The sequence below is a fragment of the Micropterus dolomieu genome, linkage group LG09 (genome assembly GCF_021292245.1).
Source record: "Micropterus dolomieu isolate WLL.071019.BEF.003 ecotype Adirondacks linkage group LG09, ASM2129224v1, whole genome shotgun sequence".
Taxonomy (NCBI): Eukaryota; Metazoa; Chordata; class Actinopteri; order Centrarchiformes; family Centrarchidae; genus Micropterus; species Micropterus dolomieu.
In genome coordinates, this window is record NC_060158.1 from 8,621,304 (window position 1) to 8,646,893 (window position 25,590).

General features: G+C 40.9%; 2 protein-coding genes and 2 long non-coding RNA genes across 18 annotated transcripts in view; 1 reads left to right on the forward strand and 3 right to left on the reverse strand.

Moving 5' to 3' along the window:
• LOC123976527 overlaps positions 1–4,840 on the reverse strand; it is a 7,654-nt gene extending 2,814 nt beyond the window's left edge. The window contains exon 1 of the long non-coding RNA XR_006826382.1: positions 4,696–4,840. This is a non-coding gene — a long non-coding RNA (uncharacterized LOC123976527). The remainder of the gene's footprint in view (positions 1–4,695) is intronic.
• Positions 4,841–14,950: 10,110 nt separating this feature from the next.
• Positions 14,951–18,379, reverse strand: edn1 (endothelin 1). Its single transcript, XM_046058768.1, has 5 exons — positions 17,923–18,379; positions 17,509–17,659; positions 16,933–17,082; positions 16,599–16,703; positions 14,951–16,025 (listed from the first exon to the last, which is right to left on the reverse strand). Exons 1-5 carry the CDS (start codon positions 17,981–17,983, stop codon positions 15,887–15,889), a joined length of 606 nt encoding a protein of 201 aa, XP_045914724.1. The 5' UTR covers positions 17,984–18,379; the 3' UTR covers positions 14,951–15,886.
• Positions 17,112–25,590, forward strand: part of LOC123976524 — a 40,038-nt gene continuing 31,559 nt past the window's right edge. For 8 of the 11 annotated variants that reach the window (XR_006826369.1, XR_006826374.1, XR_006826375.1 and 5 more), the window contains exons 1-3: positions 17,124–17,264; positions 17,446–17,628; positions 24,667–24,905. This is a non-coding gene — a long non-coding RNA (uncharacterized LOC123976524). Of the gene's footprint in view, positions 17,265–17,290; positions 17,345–17,445; positions 17,629–24,666; positions 24,906–25,590 lie in introns of all 11 variants that reach the window. The other 3 variants (XR_006826371.1, XR_006826370.1, XR_006826373.1) reach the window with 3 other exon arrangements.
• Positions 21,447–25,590, reverse strand: part of hivep1 (HIVEP zinc finger 1) — a 58,848-nt gene continuing 54,704 nt past the window's right edge. For all 5 annotated transcript variants that reach the window (XM_046058763.1, XM_046058764.1, XM_046058765.1 and 2 more), the window contains 3 exons: positions 24,695–24,796; positions 23,431–23,963; positions 21,447–23,158 (listed from right to left, as the gene is read on the reverse strand). In XM_046058763.1, coding sequence (XP_045914719.1) covers positions 22,052–23,158; positions 23,431–23,963; positions 24,695–24,796 — 1,742 coding nt within the window. In that variant the 3' untranslated portion in view covers positions 21,447–22,051. The remainder of the gene's footprint in view (positions 23,159–23,430; positions 23,964–24,694; positions 24,797–25,590) is intronic.

A 25,590-nucleotide genomic window follows, 5' to 3' on the forward strand; every position in this document is an offset into this window, starting at 1 on the left:
CAGCTAATAACTACGATAGGAATGTTCCTATCAGTACAACTACAATATGAAAGATTACTGTTCATTGATCAGTTTTATACAGATAAAGAGTGATTACTGCAGTAATGCAGCTTCACGGTAAGTATTTTCAGAGAGAAGTAAGAGTCAGAGAGAAACTCAGCGTTTGTTGAACCTCCTCGGGAGGAGGTTAGGTTCACAGTGTGAGTTGCCGTGGTTTATCTGATCTCGGTCTCTGAAACCGAAAACCCAGAGTTTCCCTCATCTCGGGCTAGAAAGAAAAACAAACAGCCAGACATATCAAAAGGACACGTAGCATTGCAGACAGTCACAGACTAAATATATTTAAATAGGAAGGTTTATGTTATTTGGTCTTATAGAGATGGTGTTAGAGAGCACTGTGTTACACGTTAGTCCAAAATTTTTCATAGGTGTGAAACTGGGTTGAGATCTGGTAACTGGAACGGCTGTATCGTTTTGTTCACGTTGTTTTCACACTCCCCAACCTTTCAGTGAGCCCTGGTGCACATAAGCGTCACTTGATATGTTTCTCCACTCTTTTATTTTGTTTTTTCCTTTAATTTGTCCCCCAACTATATATAGTATGACCAAGAAGCCTGACATGTGTCTGTAACTCTGTTTAGCGACGGTGGCAAATTTGCTGCCATCATGTTTCCAGTGGTGGGGCATTATATTTATCCACAGCCTGTGAAGGTTGGTCAAATGGAGGCCATTCAGAGCAGGAGGGGATTAGGTTGACCTCGTTGTTCCCCTGCCCCTCCCTCTCTGCCAAGAGGCCACATCCCTGCAGGGAAGGTCATCACGGCCTGAATAACGTACCAAATAGCCCTCATAAAGCCATAGTTGGGTGCAAGACCCTTATGGGGATCAGATAGTGAATTGGGGTCTCGCAGACGAGGCGGGGCTCAACACATTGGCTGAAAGGTTGGCTGGAAAGGAGGGTGAGAACTGACCCTCCCAACAGTAACACCCGTTTGGAAACATGAGGTCAAGCCAAAACCAAAAGCGACGGTAGAGAGATTTACCATCATCCTTAGCTAATCTGTTTATCTGTGCTTTGAACTACGAATAATAATAATAATTTTGTTATTAATCAGTCTATAAAATGTCAAAAAAGCCCATAGTCAAAACAGATTATTACAATTTCCCTAAGCCCAATGTGACATCTTTAAATTCCTTATTTTGTCTGCTTCTCTTCAAAAATAGTATTTTTGTTGGATAAATGACTTCAATGATTAGTTCCAAGTTGTTTGTTCATTATTTTACACATTTCTGTATCTCTAAATGTGTCATTTTTTAATTAAATATACCAACAGAATCTCCCCTGTTAAAATGAGTCCCAAGCAATGATGAAACATGTGTCAAACAACTGTCAAAATCACCAACCTAAACAGAAGTCAATTCCACGCTCTGAAATAAAACAATAAATCCATCATTGACAGTAAGTAGGTACTTGTTAAGAACAGACGTTTTCCACACTTAAATATGCGATAACTTGACACCATTGTAATTTTCTAAGATCAAAATGCAGCTTTTCAGGTCTGAGAGAGCCTGAGGGTGGAGTGGCAACAATTGAGCTTCAAGTTTAAAATGAGTCAGTATTTAATTTTGTGTAGCTATCTCAACTTCATTTACACTACTAGTCTAAGAGAAAACAAAGACTGGCCTTACTTTGTAAATTTCTCTGACACATATCTTTGTGCATCTCTCCTATTATCTCCAAATATCGACTGATCCAGGTTCTTTGTATCACAATTCCTTCATTTGTCCATATTTGGTGCCTTATAAATGTGGCCACTAACTCATGAACCTGATAGAATGTTTTCGTATTGATTTTAGATCATGTCACTGATGAAACAACCACTGGGGTAAATTGGGGTACAGTAGCTTGCCCAAGGACACTTTGACATGCAGACTGTAGGAGCCGGGGGAGCAAACCTACGATCTTCCGATTAATAAGCAACCCACTCTACCTAAACTAAGGACTAGAAACAGGGTGAACAGTTAGCCTAGCTATATTCTTTCTGGGTTGCGATAATTTTCCTTGTTGTTTGGGTTAATTGTGTCTGATGATGTGCTGGTTGACAGCTGACACACCAGCTGTTTACAGAGTTTGAGTTTTGTTTGGGAACGGCTTCCTCAGCGTGCTGCAGGTGCACACAGTCTTGTTTAGTTTCAGGGAGATTGCGCCAAAGCAGTGAGGGAGAGGGTATATTATTCAACGATGGGGCAGAGCGACATTATCAGTCCCGCACATAGACTGTAGTAGCTTAGAATCGGGGATAAGGGAGAGGTATAAGAATGTGTAAACACTTTCGTTTTGTGTCTTGTGTCGCTTTGTGCGAGTTTGCCTGGAAGTCAGAGGCTGTTGCTTGTAATGACATGCCACAGTGTAAGTGTTTTTGTGTTGTTTTTTTTTTTTTCCATCCTTTCATCCTCAGAAACACATGCAGCGGCATATGAATGATCAAGTGCACCAAAGAAGTAGAAGTAGTTGAACTGTGGAGTGCAGGCAACACTTTGGAAACACCGGACAATGCGGGCAGACAGTCACATAATCAAAGTAGCTGACTGTAAGTGGGATGTTTACATACATTTAGGCTAGACATGGTTGAGTAACAGACGAACAGCTCAGCACCTTTGACCACAAAACTGCAAAATCATTTTTGCACAACAGCAGAAAATGAATACCTATACTAGTGTTTATGTTTTGACCAGTGGTTTTGCCCACATCTCATAAAAATCTAGCTCTCCAGAGCCCAAAAATTACCCTTAAAACAATTATGTATTTAAATGGCATCCAGTGGTCAAAGTCTTCCACAGTGTCCTTCACATTAGATTAGATTTATTGTCATTGCAGAGTACTGTAAGTACCAGTGTAACACAATAGAGTTTAGCTTCTATCCAGAAGGCAAACAGTAGCTTTGTGCATAGATAAATTCTGAAAATGAATTAAAAATGAAAGATTAACAAAAAAAACTAGTATGGAGCATGTAGATGGAATGAATGTACGTATAACATATAAACATTAAGCTACAAGGATCAGTGAAAAGGAAGCTGTTATGTTCTGTTACAGTCAGTGTATCAAAATGAAACTTAAAGGTAGTTATTAGGTAGGTAATAATACGAAGTAGATGTAACCAGGGGAATGCAGGTACACTTAGTATGAAGTCTGTGTGGCAGCAAGTGATGGTATTTCAGAGCTGAGCAGAAGACAAAAGGTGATCAGAAATTGAGAGGTGTCATCAAAGTCCACAGTGATGCTTTGAATAAATAGAATAACCTTCTTGCTTCATGCTGGTCTGTGAGTATTTTTCATTATTTAATTCAGAAAAGGATTACTCCACTGTGACAGCTTTGACAGTTCTTGCTTTTCCAGTCTTGCTTTAGACAATGACCATAAGTGCCTGGGGAAATTCTTGTGCAGGGAATTTGCAGGGCTGGAGATCACTAAGGCTACGTTCAGACTGGAGGCTTTAGGGCCCGTTTCCACCAAAGCGTTGTTTTCTGACGCCAGCGTCTTATTTCAATTCATTCCAATGAGCAAGTGCTGAGCGGTTTTTTTCGGTCGCTGAGAGTTTAAAAATGTCAAAATGACAAGTGTTCACAACTTTCTGTCCTTTTCATTACGTTCCACATATGGAAGTGGCCCAAATCCGAACTGGAAAAGATCACTTTATGTGAACAACTGGACTCAAATCTTTCTGTTTTGCATTGTGAATTTCATTATAGATTAAATTGACTTCTTTTAGAGTTACATTAGTCTAAGATTTCAGTCCTGGTTGATTTGAGGTAGTAGCAAGTGTGCTTTAGTGCAGCCAAACAAAATCAAATTATTATAGAAGAAGTGATTGACATTACTCCCTGCAATATTTAAGGCTGATCGGCTGTCAAAAGATGCCAACAATTACAACTGTCATTGCTAATAGTTAGAGGCAAATTGTTGAGAGGCCGGTGGAAACGTGTGTCAAAGTTGGGGAAGAAGCACCTTTTGTGGACCTAATATTTTATGGCCACAATTGCCCCAAAGGAATACAGGGCTGTCACGGTGAAGTAATTTCCCCTGTGGTAATATGTTGGGGCTCAACAGAGCGGTATGCGGTATTTATGCGGTCGCATTTTTCATCAATGAAGTGATTTGGTGCCATAAAGCATAGTAAGAGTGTCTGTGGATCTCGCCTCACTGCACAGTGAGCCGCTAACAGCAGCTTTATGGTCGGCGCAAGCGAGCTGCTGAGTGCTGGTAAACAACATTACCAAGCAAACTCATGTTTGTAGTTTCACATGTACCGTTAGCTATATCGTAACCTTTAGGCATGTCTATCAAGTCAATTTACACACCGCAGCAACGCACGCACGCGCGCGCACACACACACACACACACACACCAGAGCAGAACGGGCTGCCCTCAACTAATCACTGTGCTGTAGTAACGTTATAACTAAATTTCCACAGAAAGCAACATGAAAAACAGCTGCAGGCATCCGACACACTCGTTAGTTAGTGAGATTCAAATGAGGCTTACCGCTCAGTTTCTCTCGACTATCCCTCAGTATTACAACGTTAAGTCCAGCATCGCCGAGCCTGCTAGCCACGTTAGCTGCGCTATATGCTACCGCCAAGTTAGCTAACCTTTAAAATAAACAGTTAAACAACACAAAACACGGCAACACTTACAGCTTCCAAGTTTCAAGTCAGGTCACGTAGCCCATGGTGATCCGTCCTTGAGCCGTTACAGAGCTTGTTGCGGTTGTGGAACTTTTGAAGCACTAATTTATTAATTTAACACGCACTGAAGTGTAACGTGTCAACATTGCGGTTGTTTTGATGCTTGCCATGCTTGACCAATAGCGCAGTATTTCAGTTTTGTAGTTTTTGCGGTAGCCCTAATTACAGCCACTGCAGCCGGTTTGCGTCTGCTAGCTTGAAGCCGTCTGCAGCACGTATCCCTAAACTGTTTGTACCTAGTACTCATTTCAACCCAAAAATATGTAAAAATATATAATTTTTTTTAGATTTTTATGACATCTCTTTCACTTGATAATTTGAGTAGCCAGACTGAAATGTCTTTGTGGTTTGATGCATTTATTTTTAGAGCTTACTTGGTTTTCCTTAAATTTGGTCAAAGTGTTTGCAGCTAGAATTAGCCCCTTATGTCTTTGCTGTAATTGCTCTTCTACCAACCTGTTATCATACACACATGTCTCTCCACAATGTCTCATGTGATGGGACCAGAGGACCTGTCAGACCACGGGCCTCCAGTGCAGCTGCACTGTCCATATTTCCGCCGGTGCTGCAAGTGTGGTATTCAGTGTTGAGTGGGGACATGTGGGGCCTCAGTGCAGACTGACAGACCCTTTGGGAAAGGGACAAAGTCTTGCAGAAAATATCTCTGGAATGTGTTACAGAAAGAAAGAGTGATAAAAAAGGAAACTTTTATAACCCAACCAAATAAACGTTAGCTGTTACGGTAATCTCCCAGTTTAGCAGTGATGTAAGTGTTTTACCCTTCAGCCATGTAAATAATCTTCAGGGACATTCACAGTAATTTAATTAAGCTAATGGGGTCAAGGTTATGGGTAAAGTCTTCTTGTATGGTGTTTTCTCTGGTTTGTGCTACTTTACATCCTCGTGCGTGGTAGTTAAGAATTATGTGAGCTTAAGTCATTCAAGGGGGAAATTAAATAATATTTGAAAGTAATTACCATAAACTAACAGGTTTTCTTTGAGTTGTGATCCAAATGGTAAAGAGACTATGCTAGAAGTACATTTTTGGTGTTTATAGTGATTGTGAGTGTAGAATAGGGAAATCCAACCTGAATTCTGTAACAGAAAAGTAAGTTTATTATGTAGACTTTATGCTTTTTAGTTTAGTAGTTTTACCTCTTCATGGTTCTGAAAATGATTCAACTTAAAGGAATCGTTTAGATCTTGGGAAATACTCTATTTGCTTTCCTGCCATGCAAGATGTGAAGATTGATACCACTCTCATGTCTATACGGTAAATAGGAAGCTACGGCTACGAGATGGTTTGCTTAGTTTTGCTTAGCTTAGCACAAAGACTGCAAACAGGGGGAAACAGCTAGCCTGGCTCAGTCTGAAGATAAGATAAGACAAACATGTCTAAACAGGGCTCTGCAGTGTGGAGGTTTAATTTGAATATGCCCCCACTCCCGCTGCTAATTGTTCAAAACATAGTCACACTGGCCATCAGGTGAAATCCAGCCTGTTTTACAAGCAGAGAGCGAGAGAAATGCGCTGTCAGCCCACTTTGATTATGCCCCGGCCCACATTCTCGTCCTCAAGATCCTTTAACTAACCAGTTCAACTGTTAGTCAAGGTTTTGCAGCTGAACAGACAACAGGGAAAGGAGATGCGCAAGGTTTAGGTTTGGTTAGCTGGCTATTTAGCTATATCTATATCTATTTGAGAAGCTGGATTCAGGGAATTTTGACGTGTTTTTTTTTTTTTAAATTGTCTATTGTAGGGCTTTAATGGTTCTGAAACCAACACTGAAACCGCAACACAAACGTCAACGGTTTTGGGTTTTGGGTCTCATGTTGAGCTCTCATTAAGACAGTGTAACTGTGGCGATGGCGAACGTATGGGGGAGGGGTAGCCGTGTATAAGCAGTGTATAACATATTTGTATTTGTAGTAGGTTATTTCATTATTTTATCATTTTAATTGTACTTAATTTTCCAGCTTTTTATTGTTTACTCACTACTTGAATCTGCTACCTTTCTCTTCTCTTCTCCCCACACGCACAAGGGCTGAACAATTTGGAGTCCTTATCTCAGTTCAAATCTCCTAGGAGTCCATCTTTCTGTATCCCAGTAAGCAAACAAAAAATACTCAGTTTGAGGTTCAATTAAAAAGTTGGTCAACGGAAATAAAACCAAGTGACGCCTCTCGTGTTTAATAGACAAGTAATTCTTCAACAACACCGGAGTTCCACCGCAGCCTCCGATGCTGGTAAGCAGCGCCCTGGCTGTAACTCAGGACAGACTGGGCCTCTTTCAGACTTGTGAGTTTGGTTTGAAATGCCGTTTCACAGATATTTCCTGAGATGACTGGTGGCTGTGTATGTGACTCTGGCGGCGATCGCCACAATGTGCTTACCTTACTACACGTGTCTTTCTGTTGTGCATTTTTCCTGTCCGTCAAAGCGGCTGATGGCCCGACGATTTCACCCACCACCACCAAGTTACCCGCGAGTGGCGGGTGCTACTTTCATTCCCTGTGTGACACTAAAGTTTCTGTCATGTCAGCTTCTGTCAAGCGTAAGGCCATTGTACAACAACAAGTCAATGTACAGCGTAAGGTGCAAAGTTGATGCTTCATCTGCAGACTGCTTCACTCTTGGGTGTCGTGAGCAGAGTGTAATCGCAGCCTTTGCGATTAGAAAATCTCGTTTTATCACATCGCGATAATATCGCAAATGCAATTAATCGTTCAGCCCTAACACACACACACACACACACACACACACACACACACACACACACACACACACACACACACACTACACATCTACACATCTGGTCTCTCTCTGCAAACTCACTGGCTGGCCCCGCCTCTTTCTGTCTCTCTCTCTGTGTATGAGTCTCTGCTCTGCTGACTTAATCCATCAGCAGTACCTTTTTATAAAGTCGTCACCTTTAATAAACTCATGATTCTGTTTTCACAGCTCAGATTTGTCGCATGTTGATCGAAATCAACGTGGTCTTGAATGACATCTGCACTGGTGCGTTCACTGTTGCTCTGTAATGTAAAATGTCCACCATGTCCTCGTGTTGTAAAGTAATACCAGATAACTTCCCTCTCTGTGTTTCTCTGCAAAAAGCTAAAATGGGTTGCCAAATATAATTAGGCAGCTGTTTATACCTGGGCGACCCGCTCAAGTAATGTATATGTAGAAAACAATGTATTTAAAGTCAGGGCAAGCTGTAGGCCTATATTTTGTAAATATTGCACCGTAAACCTATTTTGATGTGTCACGTGACTATTTTGGTCCCCCAAAATACAAAACAATTACACGGTCATACAGCAGATCATCTTGGAAACAACCCAATTTGAAACAGGTTGAGTGTCAGCTATAGCCCTGTCAATAAGGGCTCACTCATAAATGCCCCAGCTCATTCCTATGAATCCACTTTGCACAGACCTGTTGGCCTGCTCTGCTCTGCACTTCAAAGAATTTAGAGGTTTGTGTCCACGTTTTACCAGTGCACACATGTCTACAGTCTTCTCATTCCTGGGAGCTCCCGTATTTATAGAGCTCATTCTGCAGCCCGTCCCCTATTGTTTTGAGCCCCTTATTTCCCACCTCAGGGTGGGATTAAATCTCTGAACTTCCACTGAACTAAATCAGTCCAACATCAAAGAAATTGGATACAAGTTGAAGACTGCAGCAACCAGATAATTTGTTCTTTTAATTCTAGTGAGAACATTACAAGGTGACATGATGGTTTTGTGCTACTTGTTACAACAAAGGCTTAGAGAAAGTTTAGACTTCTTCAAACAACACTACTTACACGCAGAAATGTCATCATGTCACATCATCTATCCCGGATCATCAATGACGCATTGAAAAATTAAGGAATAGTTATTTCTATTTTAAAAGAATTTAATTTTTGTTGATACAAAATGTACAAAAGTGCAGCTGAATTTATGAGGCTATAAAAACATCTCCAGAGATATTAGGAATACTTTGGTTGTGACTGCTGTCAGATCCAACCAATTATTTTATTTATTTTTTGTTGACAATGCAGGGCAATGGAGAATTCCAGGAACAATCATCTTTGCAAGACCGTATACAATGAAAGGCTGAGCTAAAGAGGATGATGATGGAATATAAAAAGATTTGACACAATGAGTTGGACCCTGAAGTTTATCACTTGGCAGCCGTCTTGTCAAAACAACAACCAGGACTCTCGGTGCTCATGTCCCAGCCCAGGTTGTTGTGTTGCTGGCTGCTGGGTGGCAGAGAGGCTCCGAACACTCTCTCAGGTTATTCACCTCTTAACAGATAGGGTTAGTCTGGGTCAGGGTTTGGGGTTTGGGGTTAGTGTGAACAGGCAGTGTCCGGCTCTTGTTAAAGGGAAAGGTTTAAAATAAATAAAAATAACATGTTAGGAGATACAGTTATGTCAATGAGTGTGTGTCAAGTACAGAGCTTGAATCTGGATGTGTTTATCCTGGCGTAGCAATAAGACAGGAAACAGGGGGAGAGAGCTAGGCTTTCTCTCTTGAGAGTAAAAATACAATATGACAAAACATTTCGGGAAATACATGTATTTGCTTTTTTCTTCTTCTGAGATTTAAAGATAAATATCCATTGTCTGTGTGCTGTCAGGCTGTGTTTACCCAAGCCTAGCATTAATACTGGAAGCGGGAGGGGGGACAACTTACCTGGCTCTGTCACACGTTAAACAAATCGCACCAAAAAACCCACAAATGTTTTTGTTTTTGCATTACTGTTTATGCACAGAATAAACAGAATAAAGAATAAACAATGCGGTAATTAGTGACATTTATTTGTAGGTGTATTTTTCACTTTAAACCAAGCCAGGCCTGCTGTTTCCCCAGTTTTTATGCTAAGCTCGGCCAACCACGTCCTAACTGTAGTTAAAGTAGTGTTTTGTGGGAAATAAGCTCATTCGCTTTCTTGTCGATAATTAGATGAGAATGAGTCCACAGTCTTGGATTTTTGAAATCCTTTCAGAATCTATTGGTTCATTTTAAATTTGTTTACCATCAACCTTAAAACAAGGCTTTTTTCTTCCTTCCCAAGTCACTGACATGTTGGAAATCTATTTACTGCACAGAAAACTATATAAACGTTGACTGAGCGACTGTAAATTGTCTTATGAAATATTTTGTGTTCTAATGAACATGATGCTCCAGATAAAAATGCTTGAATAACTAATTTAAGACAAAAATTTTGATTCAAAACCACCTATTCTAAAGACTGATGAATGGCTTTGATATTTTACATGCATCAATAAAGGAAAACTGAGAACGCCATTGATCTCTGATGAAATGTCACTTTTTTTGAAGTGATCTATACACAAAGGAAAAAAGCTTCACCGATCTATACACACCATCAATGTCTATCAACATTTACCTTGTGCATCCTTCAGAAGTGATTTTCATCATGTGTTGAGAGAGGCCGAGCAAGAAGAAAGAGGATGACAGAATGGGAGCTTCATCTCCACCTGCCTGGTAGTGTAAACAAACACAGTGACAAAGGGGAGCAGAACAAACAGGAACACAGACGCTCTTAATGTCATGTGTTACCATGCATGCCACTGTAAGGGAGTGTCCCCATTTCTTTATGTACTTTTCTTTGGAAACCCAAATCAGATTGATATCTGTCCATTTCCATTGTTGACCCAGCACAATGTTTTTTTCAGATAGTATAATGTTTATTCAATGTCCAATGAATCAGCACTTACTGTTTACAATTATAGCAGTGAGAAAAATAGGGTCAGGATCCTCAAGCCCAAAAATGGACATTCGTATCAGTGGCACATTAATATTGGAATAAGATTACAGTTTTATTCGATATAAAATCAAGCCTGCTTTGAGCTAAATAGCCTTACATGTTCATGTTTAGGGGGTGTGGTGTTTACCATGTTCACCGCTTTTTTTTTGTTTTTTAGTGTTAGCGTGCTAGCATTAGCTTATTAGCGATCATCACAAAGTAAAGCTGAGCCAATGGGAATGCTTTTAGTCTAGCAGGTTATTTGGTCATAAACCAAAATATTAGACATATTTCATTTTTGACTGGATGGTGGTGCTAGATGATCCTGAGGGGATTGTGAATGTATGTACCAAATTTCACAAAAATCCATCCAAGTCAACAATCCTAGTTGTCTAGATATTTCAGTAACAGTTAAAAAGGTTAACCTGCTGGTAGCGCTAAAGGTAAAGTCACCAAAGTCATTAGAATAAATAGAAAATCTAATGAAAATCCACCGAGTAGTTGTCAATATATTTAACTGTGAACCACAAACGTCAACCTCATGTCGGTGTAGAAGTCTGCACAAAATCCTGTGGCAATCCATCCAGTAGTTGTTGAGACGTTTTCAAGTGACTGACTGACTGACTGTCTGACTGTCTGACATTTCCAGCCCTTGAGCGACGCTGCTACCATGACTAAAAATAACTGACAGTGTGACTCTTTGAAGTTAATTCTGCTGTTTTTAAAGCTTTCACAGAGGCTAACTGTACTTCTAGATAGCAAACCCTCAGGCTTTTGCTCGTCAGATATTGATGGACGTTCGACAGGCTGAATTACTCCATCTGGAATGCTTTAAGACTAACACATATCATCCACTTCAATAAAAATGCAAATAATTACTTGAAGTGCCAAATAAATGCATTTATTATCTGTATACATGAAATGTATATGTTTGTTATATAATGTGTATATATTTAGAATATATGGAGTATGTGTTTTTCATCATCCCTGTCTTTGAGTTTATTTTGGACAACACGGTTCAAACTGTTCCTGAAACTTGTTTTATAATTCTTTGCATTCTGAGCATTCCCTCCAAATGTGCAAGGTCCTTCAGGGCCACTACTCTCTTTGATTTCAAACTACAGTAAAGTTGCATGAATCCAGGGAAGAGCCAAAGCGTAACTGCAGACAAGACTCATCCTCACATTCATGTCTGTCAGCAAAGCATTTTTCAGTGATATTCCTCTAATGCTTTTTGGTACTTGTTGTGCTCCTTGCAGGGAGGGAGGCGAGAGCTGGGTTGAGTAGGACCGAGAGTAGGATTATAGCCAGACAAAGTGCTGAGAGATACCTGCACATATTCCCGTAATCAGCTCTTTGAGAAGTGTGTCATCCCCTCTCGCCCAGATGTGATGACAAATCAAATTCAACCACAGAGGAGAATCATTCAGGTTGCCAGTCTGACTTTCTCCTGCAACGCAGACAGCATCTTCCCCCCTCCTCCTCTTTCCCTGATAGGTTTCCTGTTGCTCAGTCTCCCGGTGACCTTTTCAGTCAAATCCTGAGTTTGACTCATCCACAGTAATGAATTCCCTCTGGTCAAGGCAGGGTTTCGTGAGATGCTTTGGCACACAGCTGGGAGTGTAGTGCTGTGGAAAACAGGGCGTATGGAGGTAGGGTTGGGCATTGGTCTGACGTCAGAATTCAAGACCAGTCCTCCCTGCCCAGACGTTCCTCGCGGAGTCCTATTGTTTTAGCTGCTGCGCTCGAGAATTCCTGTCGAGTCGAGGAGATTCCATGCTGTGAAATGGGGTATTATGTTTGCGCTCTATTCAATAGACTAATGAGTTATGCCAAAAGCTAATGTCTCAGGGGAGTTCCTTGCACAGAGCTGCATAGTTTAGAGCGTTAGAGCCATTGTATTGGGTCCCCGGCCCGTCTGCATGCTGTTAACCTTTTCAGTGTGCAGGTACATGGAGGCGTCTCCTTTTAGCAATGCTCCTATAGAATTGAATGCTTAATAAAGCTACGGCTGCCTCATGACGGAGATGGCATGTAATGATTATAAAGATATGGGTGAAAGAGCCTATTCATTTAAGCAAACATGCATCAGTCATTTTGATAAAAACAATCTGATAACAAGCTATGGGGTTAGTGTGTTGAAGGGGCTGTAGTGATATAGATTTCTAATTCTATAGAAGTGTGGTAGAAAAATAATGACAGGAAAGTGCAATCACTTAAATATGTTAAAGGCTAAGGTATTTTTCTACCCCATCCCTATTTCCCTATGTTTTTGTGTCAATGTAACTAATTGGTACAATATTTTTTTAAACTGGTCCAGGATTGAGTGACCGCGCTGCAGGCGGCTACAGTGAAACAGGGCTGCAATGTAATCCTTGCGCGCAATTGCACACCGTCAACGTAAGTCCACTAAAAGTGCTTGTTTTTGCCACCGACAGGCTCGGACTGTTAGTACATGTGTCTAACAACATTATGGAAAGGATCCCTACAGAGACGGACCATTTTTAAAGAGTGAGATCCTTTGTGTTTAACCAGAAACAGTAGCTATATCGCTCTCATCAAAGCCACCAGACTCCCGTAACAATAACAGCAGTTTTTGTGTCTTGGTGTTTTAAAGGCTTAAAAACACAAAGTCACACAGTAACACAAACTAACCGCAGCGGTAGACCAGAGAGGTTTACCTTTTAATGGAGTATTTTTACACGGTATCATTGTCACTTTAACTTTAGTAAAGAATATGAGTAGACTAGTATTGGTCTAAAACATGTTGCGCGTCACCTTTCCATCATGCACCATATTCATAAACCTGAGAGTTAAGTATATGTAAAAAAAAAAAGAAAAAAAAAAGTGTTGTAATGGAGCCCCTTTAAAATGTGAAAGCATCACTATTATTGTTCAACTTCACTTGTTACATAACATGTTGTGGACAAAAAACTTAATGTAACAGGCATTATGCTGGCTTCTTGTTGACTTGATAAAATTTCCTTTACAATCCCAAGAGAGCACAGTATCAGTAGATCTACTTCCATTAACAGGAGGGTTGTTTTGCTGCAAACATTTACTGCACCTGTATCATGGGATTAAATCTAGCTGAACACATTTCTTGCATGCCATCTAAACTTTCTCTCTATTGTCTTCCGACTGTATCTGCAGTCCTGAATTGCTCCTGCGGCAGACGTCTTAAAGTGGTTTTGCAAACAAAAAGTAGGTCTTTCTGGAAGATATGACAGTATTATTGTGAATGGCCTCTGCACGCAGGAGGATACAACAGCGTTTCTTTTTATAAACCCAAGGCCCATAATCCACCTTGGATTTGTTTGCCAAATGGGTTGAAGAGATAAGACTTTTCAACCAATGTGCATTGGATTGTTCTCCGCTGCAAGTTCATGCAGCGGGTTCCAGGTGCACCAATGTTTGAACTGAACCCAACAACAACTTGTATGACATTCATCATATGTACAAATCAGACTCATCTGACAGATTGCTGCTTCAATCTGTGCTTTGCAAAGCTTTGAAAAAGTGCTTGTGATGATAAAAATAACTTTTAAAAAACGATGTACTTTTATTGACCAAAGATGAGTTTACAGCTGAAAGTCTCCATCCATGCTCACTGGATTATGTTCGTCTATGGGCTGAGAAAGTACTTCATCCTGGCCTAAAACCTACTTTTAAACTAATTTGATTATCTCAAGAATGCCCTTCTGTTAGTTCTTGCAAAGCTCGCATTTTTGTGATACAGGGTTTTCTTTTGGCGGCAGCAAAATGGAAGAGATGGAATTAAAGATATTCACAGACAAGTGTTTTTGGTTTCTATCAGGGAGAAAAACGGATGCAAGGCGCCTGGAGGAGTGGCAAAGGGTGATTAAGGGACAGCAGCTGTAAATAATGGCCCTTATCTGCAATAATCGTCAGAGGTGAGCGGAGAGGCCAGAGCAGGTAGTTGAGAGAACAACAGGCTGGAAGGTGGTAGGTATCTAAACATATCTTAAAACAAAGGAGATCATTACAGAGGTGAAAACAAACAAATGTGCTGGATGTGTCTCTGAAATCCAAGCTGCTGAAAGAAACCTTAAATCCACTTTCAGCTGATTTAGAAATTGCAGTGTTTACTCTGGTTTGGCACAGAGATGAAAGTGCAGGGTTAGCTGGGTTTTAAAGCTTGCTGCCTTGTTGTCTTCGACATCTGAGTCCGTCTCTCTCCTTATCTCCCTCTCACACTTTGTCTCACACGGTTCCCTTTCACTTTTGCTTTTTGTTTTTCATTTACTAACTTAAAAAACCTGCTTTTGTTTACACCTCTGGTTTATACAACTTAACCTTCACAGAAGAATCTGGATGTCTTAGCCTGGCAGTTCCTCTATTGCAGATCAGCTTTCTCCAGCTTAAACGCTGCTTTTCTCACGTCTACTGAATATGAAACAATAAGGATGAAAGAGCTGAGCAGTTGTTTTTAAATAAGCGTGTACACATTTATTTAAATGTGCCCAAAATTTGGGACCATGGTGACAAAAACATTTCATAGAAATGACAAACCAAACATGTGACAGACCAATATGGTGAACAAATTACAATGTGTACAAAAAATAAATAAATAGAAGCAACAACATACATAACATATTTCGTGAAACATTAAATTATGATAAGTGTAAAGGAATCCGTAATAATGTCCACATGAATAACTCCCAGCAGCTACTGTACTTCAGAGCTACAAAGACCGGTGTCCTCACATACAGAAGACAACCTGTTACATACAATGCAGTAAATAGTTTCAGTCAGTGGAAAAAAAATGACACAAGGCACAAAAATCCCTTCTATGCAGACACGATAGTCTTTTTTTTTTTTTTTTTTTTTTGCAACTGTGAGTGAGATAAATAATGGCATTTTGAAATATATGTAGGACTGTCTTCATTCATATACAGCAGTGATTTTTATTTTCTGTAACAAGAGGGATTCAAAGTAAATCCTTCCAGTAATGTTTTGAGATGCATGTTTTTTTTGTTGTTGCTTTTGAGTCCGAAGGAGTCACCGTGACTGAGTTTGACCCTGAACACCTACAAGCTCAATGAATGTCCTTGATGTTGCAGACCTGGTGGCAAAGTCCTCTGTTCAGCTTATCTCCTTTCACCTGAACCCCCTGTCTTGTCTCTGACCTCGTTCCTCTTTTCTGATGACGTGCAAGTCAAGTCGAGTTGTAATTGCTCTCTGCTCTGCTGCAGACACCGTCTGACACCGCAGCCACGGAGTGTGTTTGCCGGCCTTTTTTTGGGCTCTCCGTTGTCTTCCACAGGGATCCCCCACAGGCCGATTGCTTTAGAGAAGGGCCCATGGTTATGAAAGCCTTTCCCCCTCTGTATGACAAGGTGAGGAGTTTCTGTTGTCTTTAGGAGGCCGTGCTCTCGCCCTCCCATGCTCTCGCCCGGTGACGCTGTCTCACCATCCACTTCTCGAGCAGCAGGCGGGTTTTCAAGGCAGTCACGATTGCTAGAGGTGACACCCGTTTCTTGTTTCTGTTCTTCATCCTGCAGAGAGAAACAGAAAGCAATCAGACACCTGAACCATCGATCCCTCACGTTATGTAAAACCTTCAGCTGGGTGGATTTGGGCTGTCAGTGTCACACAGATCACACTTTCGAGTGGTTTGAGCAGATTTAAGTTCCCTATTTTTAATGTGTCAGAAAGTGCAGACATATGGCACCCGCAAACTTTGCCAGGGTTTGAGTTTCAAACATGATGGTACATGACTGCAGCTGTGGTGGAGAGGAGCTCCTGCAACCAACATTACTCTCACAGTTAAGTGATGCAGCTTAATTTAGGTGAATTCCATCCAATCTTAGAGGTGTTATGGGATTTATTATGGTGATCAGTCATCATAATATACAGGGAATTCCTTACTTGAGGGTTTAATCTCAAAATGCCTGCCTCTTAAACACGTGCTAACTGTTTTTCCCCATGCAACCTTTTTGAACCCTGAGATATTTTGCCCTACAAAAGATGTCAGTGTTGCATGAGGTTATAATTGCCATGTCCATTTATTTTGTTAATAGACAGTGGAGGTATTCATCCTCCCTTTTTGTCTGAGCAGGTTGTCTTACCTCTTAATCCTGTCCGTGTCGGCTGCCAGCTTGTTTTTGCACTGAGCCCCAACACAAGTATCGCCCTGGGCAGAGCGGATCACCGTGTCTGGCGATGTTTCATACCTGCCAGGAGAAGAAGGAAACAAGCACTACATGAGAGCGGGATCACATTTCAATTAGCCAATTTATCTGACACATTCATGACATTTAAGAAACTTGTTCTCACATGTGATGGAAACATGCACAAATGATACTGTCACTGACAGTAAATATGATCGATGTTGGGCTTGTAACTGTTATTGCCTATTCGTAAGATGTTCTGGAAGTCATGATAAAGTGCGCATTACATTACCTGGGGCGTTTCTCAAGCCGGCAGAAGTTTCTGCAGGTGTTGTCGTTCTCGTGAAGACACTGGCAACGAGGTCCGCTGCTGGATGCAATGGACTCTGCGACCGCGCGCCTCGTCCTGGGAGCGTTGCCCAGTCCGTAAGAGACCACGCGCCTGGATGGAACAGTGACACAGTTCGAATCAAACAACTGAAATTAACGGTCAAAACGGCCGCTGAAATATTACAACCTAATTCGCGTTGAAAGCGTTATGTTTGGCGGTAAAATGAAAGTTTAATCAAGTAAGCTTGTTTAACTTTACAAGGTAAAAGTTGAAATGCACCAAAGATTGATACGGTAGGCAAACTGTGCTTTATTTTCAGTTACACTTGCTACAGGCTAACAGAAAACGACACAAAGTCGTTAGCTTCGTTACGGTTTGTTACTCGTTCGTCACATTGTTTTTGTGTTTCAGTGTCTCTGTTTCGTAACAGTTGACAGCCTACTTGCCAAAATTAAAATGTCTTATTCTCTATAGGACTGCTGGAGAAAATGGAATCTGCTAAAAGAGAGTCTAAAGTCAGGCTAATTGCTGACTTACTCAGGCGTGTTGACCCATATGATGTCCAGGTGGCAGAAGTAGACGCACTCCTTGTCCAGGAAAGTGGCGCAGGAGCAGCGTTTGGTCCGCACATGGCGCCCCTGGGTGGCGGGGGAGTCAGTAGGTGTCTCTCCAGAAGGCGCTGATAGCACTGCAATTAAATAATCGTTATTAAAACACTCATATAAACACATATAGACTATTCACCTAATGTTACAAGTCAGGAAGATGCAAACAACAAACGTGTTACCAGCGTAATTGAAACAAGATTTTGCTCTGCTACCTTGCAGACATGATTACAAATGTAACTGTTAAATTATCTAAGTATTTCAAATATGACTTATATTATGTACCCAAAGTTAGTGTAGATACACTTGTTAAATAGTTAAAATTTGTCGTCAAAAGTTGGCCTACCTGTGCACAAAATCCAGGAGTACATCACTGATAACGCGGAAATCAAAATGTATACATCCATTATCCAGCCTCTTCTTCTAAAAACAAAATGCAGCTTAAGAAAATTAATAATCCTCCAGAAGTGTAAAAATTATTCATCCAGTGTATCACTCCTTCGCAAAGTGTTTCGGTGATCGTCCTCGGAGATTCACGCAGGAGCGTGGAGCCGTCAGTCTGGAGTCTCTCTGTTAATGTGGCCCCATATGTGCAGCCCGATGACTTTATAGATGTGCGTCCCACCTCCCCCTCCTTCTCTTGCACAGCCGAACAGTTTGGTCTTTTGGCGTGTACACAAACAGTGATGTTTGTTAGTAGTCGGTCGCTGATAAGCAGTTGAGCAGGCCAAGTTGAAGACTTTGAGATGTCCTGGTTTTGATTAAGTGGATGGGGGAGACGCCAGGTGATTGAATGCGACCTGTAGCCTACCACTCTCTTGTTTGACTCTGTGGATGAGCTGCAGATGCACTTCTGAGACAACAGGTGGCAGTCAAGCAACAGGATTAATTCCCCCCTTTGTATGGAGACCATTGCATATGAAAGTAGGTTATAAAGTGTAGAAAAGTATAGATATGAAGTGTTCCTACTTGACTTAAATATTACTCAAGTTTAAGTGAAATCACTGTTTTTTGTTGCTAAAAACTACTTAAGTAAAAATAGATAGTTAGAGAGAGTGCTTTGTTGATCACAATGACAAACTGAAGTGTTAAAGCAGTAAAGTCACATTATGTTTTTTGTATTTAACCAGATGAGTCCTATTTAGTTTGGAAACCTCTTTTGCAAGGAAGACCTGGACATGGCGGCAGCATAAAAAGTAGCAGACAAAACCACACAAAAGATAAAACAATACTAAACAACAGATAACAATAAGGCAACAATAAACAAAGAACAGAGACAGTTTCACAAAGGAATCATTTACTGTAAGGTTTACAATAGAATTTTGCCAGAGGCGTCAAATCCCTTGATTCCAAATCACAAATGACATCAAGGCGGAGGTTAGGTAAGAAATAAAATGCAAATAAATGCCATAAATTAAAAATAAAACACAATATGACAATAGAGACAGGACTAAAACCAAGGACCATATTAGACTGTAGATAGCTATGCATGTGTTGACAGTTATAGTGCCCAGTACTAAATTGTCCTTTCTTTATGTAAGACAACACACCCTTTTTGAAGAGTACTCTGAGTACCAGGGCCATAGTGACATCCTGATTGTAAATATTTCAAAAGTCCACTATCATTCTTAAATTTAGAGATGCAGTCCAAAGTTTTCTTTATAAAGCTTTCTCACAGATAGATTTACTTATGTGCTTTTAAAAAGGGGGTTCAAATCAAACGGAAACATCACAACATCTTTTGTTATTCTTGAGTACCATACTGAAATATCTAAGTCAAATGTGAACTAATCTACTAAAGTGAAGTGAAAATAGAACAAAAAGTGTACTTTGTAAATCCTCTTAATTACAACAATTACATTATTTCTAGTTAGATATTTTAACCCAGTCTAAAGCAGCTTGTCACATATTGAAGTTTGAATGTTTAGAACCAGTCCTATCTGTGCACATACACTGCTGCAGACTGAGAAGTTGTCCGGCAGAAGGGGATTTTGCTCTTTGCATGATCTGGACTGTAGGACGGGTATAAAAAATGTAATACACCTTATATATAACATCATCCCTTTGCAATGAATATACGGCCCTGTTGGTCCTGTATCTGTGCTCCACAACTGCAGTGTTTTATTAATTGATTAATCATTACCGAAAGTACAAACAAGCTCCAAAGTGGCTGTTAATCTAATGGTTTCCCTCCACCACCAATTGCAATAAAATGTGGAAACCAAGGAGTACTTAATTTCCCTAAATTACATATTCAGAGACATTCTGCTGTGGGCTGCGGTGGAAAATTGGCCGTGTGTGTGTGTGTACGCTCAAAGTGGAAAAGTCTTAGGTAAAGTATCCTGACATGCTGTAGCTCTGAGGCCCCTAATCAGAAACTGGTGTTAAGAGTTTCCACTGGCCATGGGAACTGCTTGTGTGCATATTTCTTCATTCAGAACAGAAACAACCCAGTAAAGTAGCATTGGAGACGGCTTCGTTTCAAATTTGGACACTCAAGTTTAGCCAGTTGAGCCATGCAGCTGCTGTGATGTTGTTCTGACCATGCTGGAGTTGTCGATCAAGTGTGCTCTTCGCTTCATCAGCCTGCATTTTGTTTTCTCTGTACTAGTAGAAAATGACCTCTAGGGGTCTCTGTTTGCTTTGTTAAAGCTTCCCCCTCAGGATTCAGTCAGCCCTGTGGGTGGAGAGGGTAGGATGATGGGGTCTGTTAATGTAGATGGATGAGTCACCTTCTGAATGGGGTGGAACAAGGAGGTTATCACTGTAAAGCCTCTTGAGATGAGAGACAAGTTTCCCTCTTTGAGGCCAGATTGCTATGTTTGGTTCTGGTCATCTAATAGCTCTTTACTATTACTCTTCCTGTTGGTGTAAAATAAAACAAGTATAATAATGTATTAATCCATTGCCACTCATTTGATTGGCAACTAGTTATTTTTAATAAAGTGATCTAATCTGGTCACCCTTTATAGATGTTGAGGGAGGTTGAATTGTTTTACTGTCATGAAAATGAAGGCATGGATTTCTTACATTATTTTGTCATCAGATAAAACAAAGCAGTGATATTGCAATTCCTCCCTCTGGTCCATAGTAAGGTTAGAAAGCAGAGCATCACTGCTGAAGCACTGCTTAATGTAATCATAAAGGAGTTTGAGGTTTTACCATTTGAAACGGAGGGTGATCAAATATTATCTATGAATATCTTATTTGCTGGAGAGTAACTTGTGATTTATTTAAAAATTGCACACAGATGTTACCCAAATGATGGTAACTTGATACATTTTTTTTACACTGAGGTGGGGTTGCTTGGACGTACTAGCCATTAATGACACTGCCATGTTAATTATAGCTATTTAATTTGAAATCCTTTATTTTTTATGTTTTATTCTAGTTATGGCTGCAACAAACAATTATTTTCATCAATGATTCATCTGCAAAGTATTTTCTCAATTACTGATCGTTTGTCTGTAAAATGTCTGCAAATTAAAAAGAAAAAATGCCCACCACAGTTTACCAGAGACAATGCAAATGTCTTGATTTATCCAACCAATACCTAAAATGTTATGCTTATTATCAAAGGGTGTGGGGGGAATTTACATTTCAGGGGCTGAAACCAGTGAAATTTGTAATTTTTACTTAAAAAATTGGTAGAATGATTAATCAAATATCAAAATTGTTGCAGGTCAAATTATAATGTTTTCATATTGAAAATGTGCTACCTATAATACTAAATGTGACATAAGAACCAGCATAATAGATAATAAACATACCGTTTTAATATCTGCCATCTGTAATCGACGTCTAGTCCACCTTAAAATATGTAGTGACAATAGTTTCTAGTGTTTAACTGACAAAATGCAGTGACACCACTTTTAATGTTTGTAAACAAATTTTTACTTATACAGTTAAGAATATTGATACAGCAATGTAAAGCTACCATAATGCACATACCTATGGACTTATGAATCATAATGGGCACTAGATGGATTATAATAAATAGTTGAACACAACATCTGTACACAGAAACATTGCCCCATAATCCATAGTAATGTACATTTACCAGTACAACATTAATAATTCCATAAATTTACGAATGACAAACCCTCCAAAATAAAACTGATATCCTCCATTGTTATGCCTCTCTTTACTTTTATTTTTTGAAATAAACAACAAGCAACTACTGAATTTATAAGGAATTATGTACAGGTTCCTAAACAAGAAACTCCATAAAGGCACAATTGTCTATACAACATGTACAAAAAAAAAGAAATTGTCTGGAGCTGACGAAAAAAGATAAAACTAAAATGATTGGTCATCATTATAATTATCATGTGATTGCACATACAATATGAATGTCAGCATCTGTGCTTTGAAAGGTGATTTGCAAAGAAACAAACCCCTGAAAAGTGTTTTCAGTCTTACAAAGTGACAAGAATTACAAAAAGAGAACAAGAAGAGCTTTCCGCTTGGGGTTTTCAGGTGGCAATGACCAGTCTGTCTTCATCATCACTGGATACCTCATTATAGTCATCAATTTCCTTCTGCCAGCTGGTCACTGGCGGTGGTATTGGATGTGCTGGATCACAAGCTCCCTCAGCTAGTGACTCCTTAGCACCGTCTGCTCGGTTCTCAGGAGCTGGTGATCTATTTCTTTCTTCCCTCTCAACAGTCTGTGTGAACTCAGATCCACTGCTACCTCTGGGACTAGCCCTGCTGCCCGAGGTCAGTCCTGGAGAGCTGCTGACCTTGAAAGGGGCGGTCGGTGAAGCGGACATGCAGCTCCGTAAAGAAACGAGCCCATGTTCATTTTGAGACGGCTGTGCTCCTTGAGCTTCAGGGCTCCCCTGCCTCTCTGAGGAACCAGGGAGAGGACTAAGGGTGGATAGAGGGCTGAGAGAAGGAATGATGGCAGGCAGGGCGATGTTAACTATCTGCAGACCTGGAACATGTGTCTGGGGGCCAGTGTTGCTTTGGGAGGTGGGGTTGGCAGCCAAAACCTGAAGCCCGAGGGTGGCATTGAGAGTGAGCCCTTGCTGGTTCAGCAGCTGGGTGGATGCCAGGCCTGTGTTGGTCAGTCCCATGAGGTTAAGTGTCTCCAGACCTACTGGCTGTATTGTTTGAGCCTGCAGACCAGTGACCTGCCCTAGGGGGAAGCAGGGCACAACACTACTGATTGGTTCCTGGACCACAAGTGGCTGTGTTTGCAAGCCCTCTGGTTGGGGTGGAGTGTTAGGAGCTGGTAATGGACTTGAGTTTCTGTGAATGACGCTCACTGCTGGGATGGTCAGCTGGACGGGTCCAGCCTGGATTGGTACAAAGGTGGAGTAAGCTGCCAGGCCAGCAGGCACCAGCTGGATCCCCCCAACTGGTACCATGCTGTAAGAGGAGCGAGAAGGCTGCTGGGAGTGCAGGGGCAGGTGACTGAACAAGTGGGTCTGGGTCTCTGCTCCTGGTGTTTGGGATAGACCCTGTGGGGGAAAGTGCATGGAACCATGAGGAGCATAGGAGGATGTCTGAGTGCCCCGGTCCACTGGTATGCCCGATTCACTGGTTGCCACAGCAGTAGGGGCAGAAGTGTTGTCCTGTGAAGAGAGAGGGAAACTGAAGTCTTATTTATTCACTTAATTGTGGCACAATCCTAGAAGATTTAAAGAGGTTAAGATCACATGATATTTGGATCGATCCACCAAGCCTAATCAAAATTGACAAGACTATTCACCTTTTTTCAGAGCATTCACAGGAGCTTTGTGGAAGTGCTTCGCATGCAGGATTCAAAGTAAGGGTGTGGATAGGAAATGAGGGAAGCAGGCATGGAGGGGTGGAGAGGGACACAATGAGAATACATGGGTCTCACCTGGCCCAGTTTGGAGACCTTGCCTGGCACTGGGGGACTAGGGGGTACGTCAAAGTCAGGGTAGTCGATGGACATCTGCCTGCATGGTGACACTGGGCTCATCATGTGCACTGACTCTGTGTCTGAGGTGTAGGAGTCTGATGTGGTGGCAACAGGCAGAGGAGAGTAAGGGAGGGGCATTGGGCTGTAGCAGGACCCAGAAATGGATATCTGCTTGCTCAGGGACACGGGGCTCATCATGGAGACAGATTCTGAGTCTGATGTGTGGGATTCAGGAGGTGGAGGCTGGGAGAGATGTAGGGAGACTGAGCTGATTGACATCTGGGCTAGGAGGGCGCTAGGAGGGACGTCAGCCTCTTTGGAAGGGATATGCTGTGGGCTGGCTGAGACAGACGGGTTGGTAGACAGGCCAGACTCTGCCTGGCTGTCCTCCTCTTCCTCCTCGTTGTCATCATTCTCCTCATCATCGGGTCCATCGGAGTCATCACCATCTGAATCTTGACGGTCAGCACTGCTGACCTGACTGCGGTCACCTGTAGATGAGAGAATATGTAAGAAGGAAACCTATTCCTGGTATTCCACAGGAAATATGAGTCATCAGAGGAGGTTCAAAAATAGATAGGCCGTTTGGTAGTACTGAACAACTTTCATTCATTAAAGGTCTTCTATTATCACGTAGTGAGTAAATCCACCACTAAGAATGCAATTAAGCAATGTTTTGTGCTGCTGCTGCATAGTTTAACACCCTAGACCACCGTACACCCCTGAGCCCTATCACAGGCAGAGGAGGAAAAACAAATATGCTCTTGGAGACTGGAGACTATAGAATGCTTTCAGGCAGCTTCTCTCTTTTTTTTTTTCTAAAATTAGATGCAGCAATTTCCTCTTTCTAAACGCTGTGCATGCCGCCCACATGTGCTTTGAGTTAACAGAGGAAGAAGCTGCATTTAGAATTTCTAATTAGACTGTGGCAAAGCTATTGATCGACACAGCAACAGAGAGCACAATCAGGGACAATCCGTATTTTATATCTCATGCCATTAACAGGAGAACTATTTAAAGAAGGGCAGTCCTGTTGAAACGAAAGCAAACGGGATAAACAAGACCTATCTGTATTAAGTCATTATTACATTTGTAACAATATACTGCAAATTAACCCCTGAATTTACAGAGAAATTGTTTTTTTGGTAAGTTATGGCTTGGAGCACACAGTGATCCTTTTGTGTTTCCTTCTAGGGTAAGGCTGCACAGTGAAGCACTGTACCTGAGTCATCTGCATCCTGATCCTCAATGAGACCTGCAGGAACCCCCATCTCCAAGCATTTCTTACTGTGGGCCTTGGATTTCATGTGCTTGGTCAGATTTCCTGCAATAAGAGATGCAATAAAGGTCTTACGGGTGGGTAGAGCTTGAACAATAGCACAGAAGGAGTTTATGTAAGAGAATGCGGTCTTTGGGCAAGCTGTATGTAAAGGGTGAGTAACTGATAAAGACATTTTTAAATGAACGTGGGTTGCTCTGACACCAAGCACTGTTCTGCAGTGTGGTGTGGGTAGGCAAGTTCGATAAAGAATGGTGAATCATACTGTCTTGGTTTAAGAGACAGTAAAACATCTTTAATTTTATAGCTCTTAAAAAGAAGACGAACTGTAGCAGTTGAAGGCTATTAAAATACATTGTCTAAAATGTGTTAATTAATTAATTAATCAGATGTCTCTGAAAATATCATTTTATTAAAATGTATGGTATTTATCATGGTGTACACTGTGTGTGTGTGTGCGCGTGTGTATGTATCCAGTACTTAAAAACCACATACAGTGCATTACATTAAAAGACAAGGCAAATGTTTTGCAAAAACTCCCATAGATGGTTAACATCTGCATCAATACATGTACTATATTTACATGGCCTGAGTATACATTAAAATCATCAGACATTGTTTTTTAGAATTGTTTTAATGTATTATTTCATTTTGAATAATTGATTATTGTAAAAGTACTTAGACACCTCTTCACTGCATTTAAGGAAGAAAATTAATTAAAATGTTCAAACTTCTGTTAGTAAAATATTGCATTGATAAAAGCGTCATACACACACATGAACACAAGTAAAGAAGCAGTGGCTTTGGATTTTTAGCCTTGAACACTGATCAACTGAGCT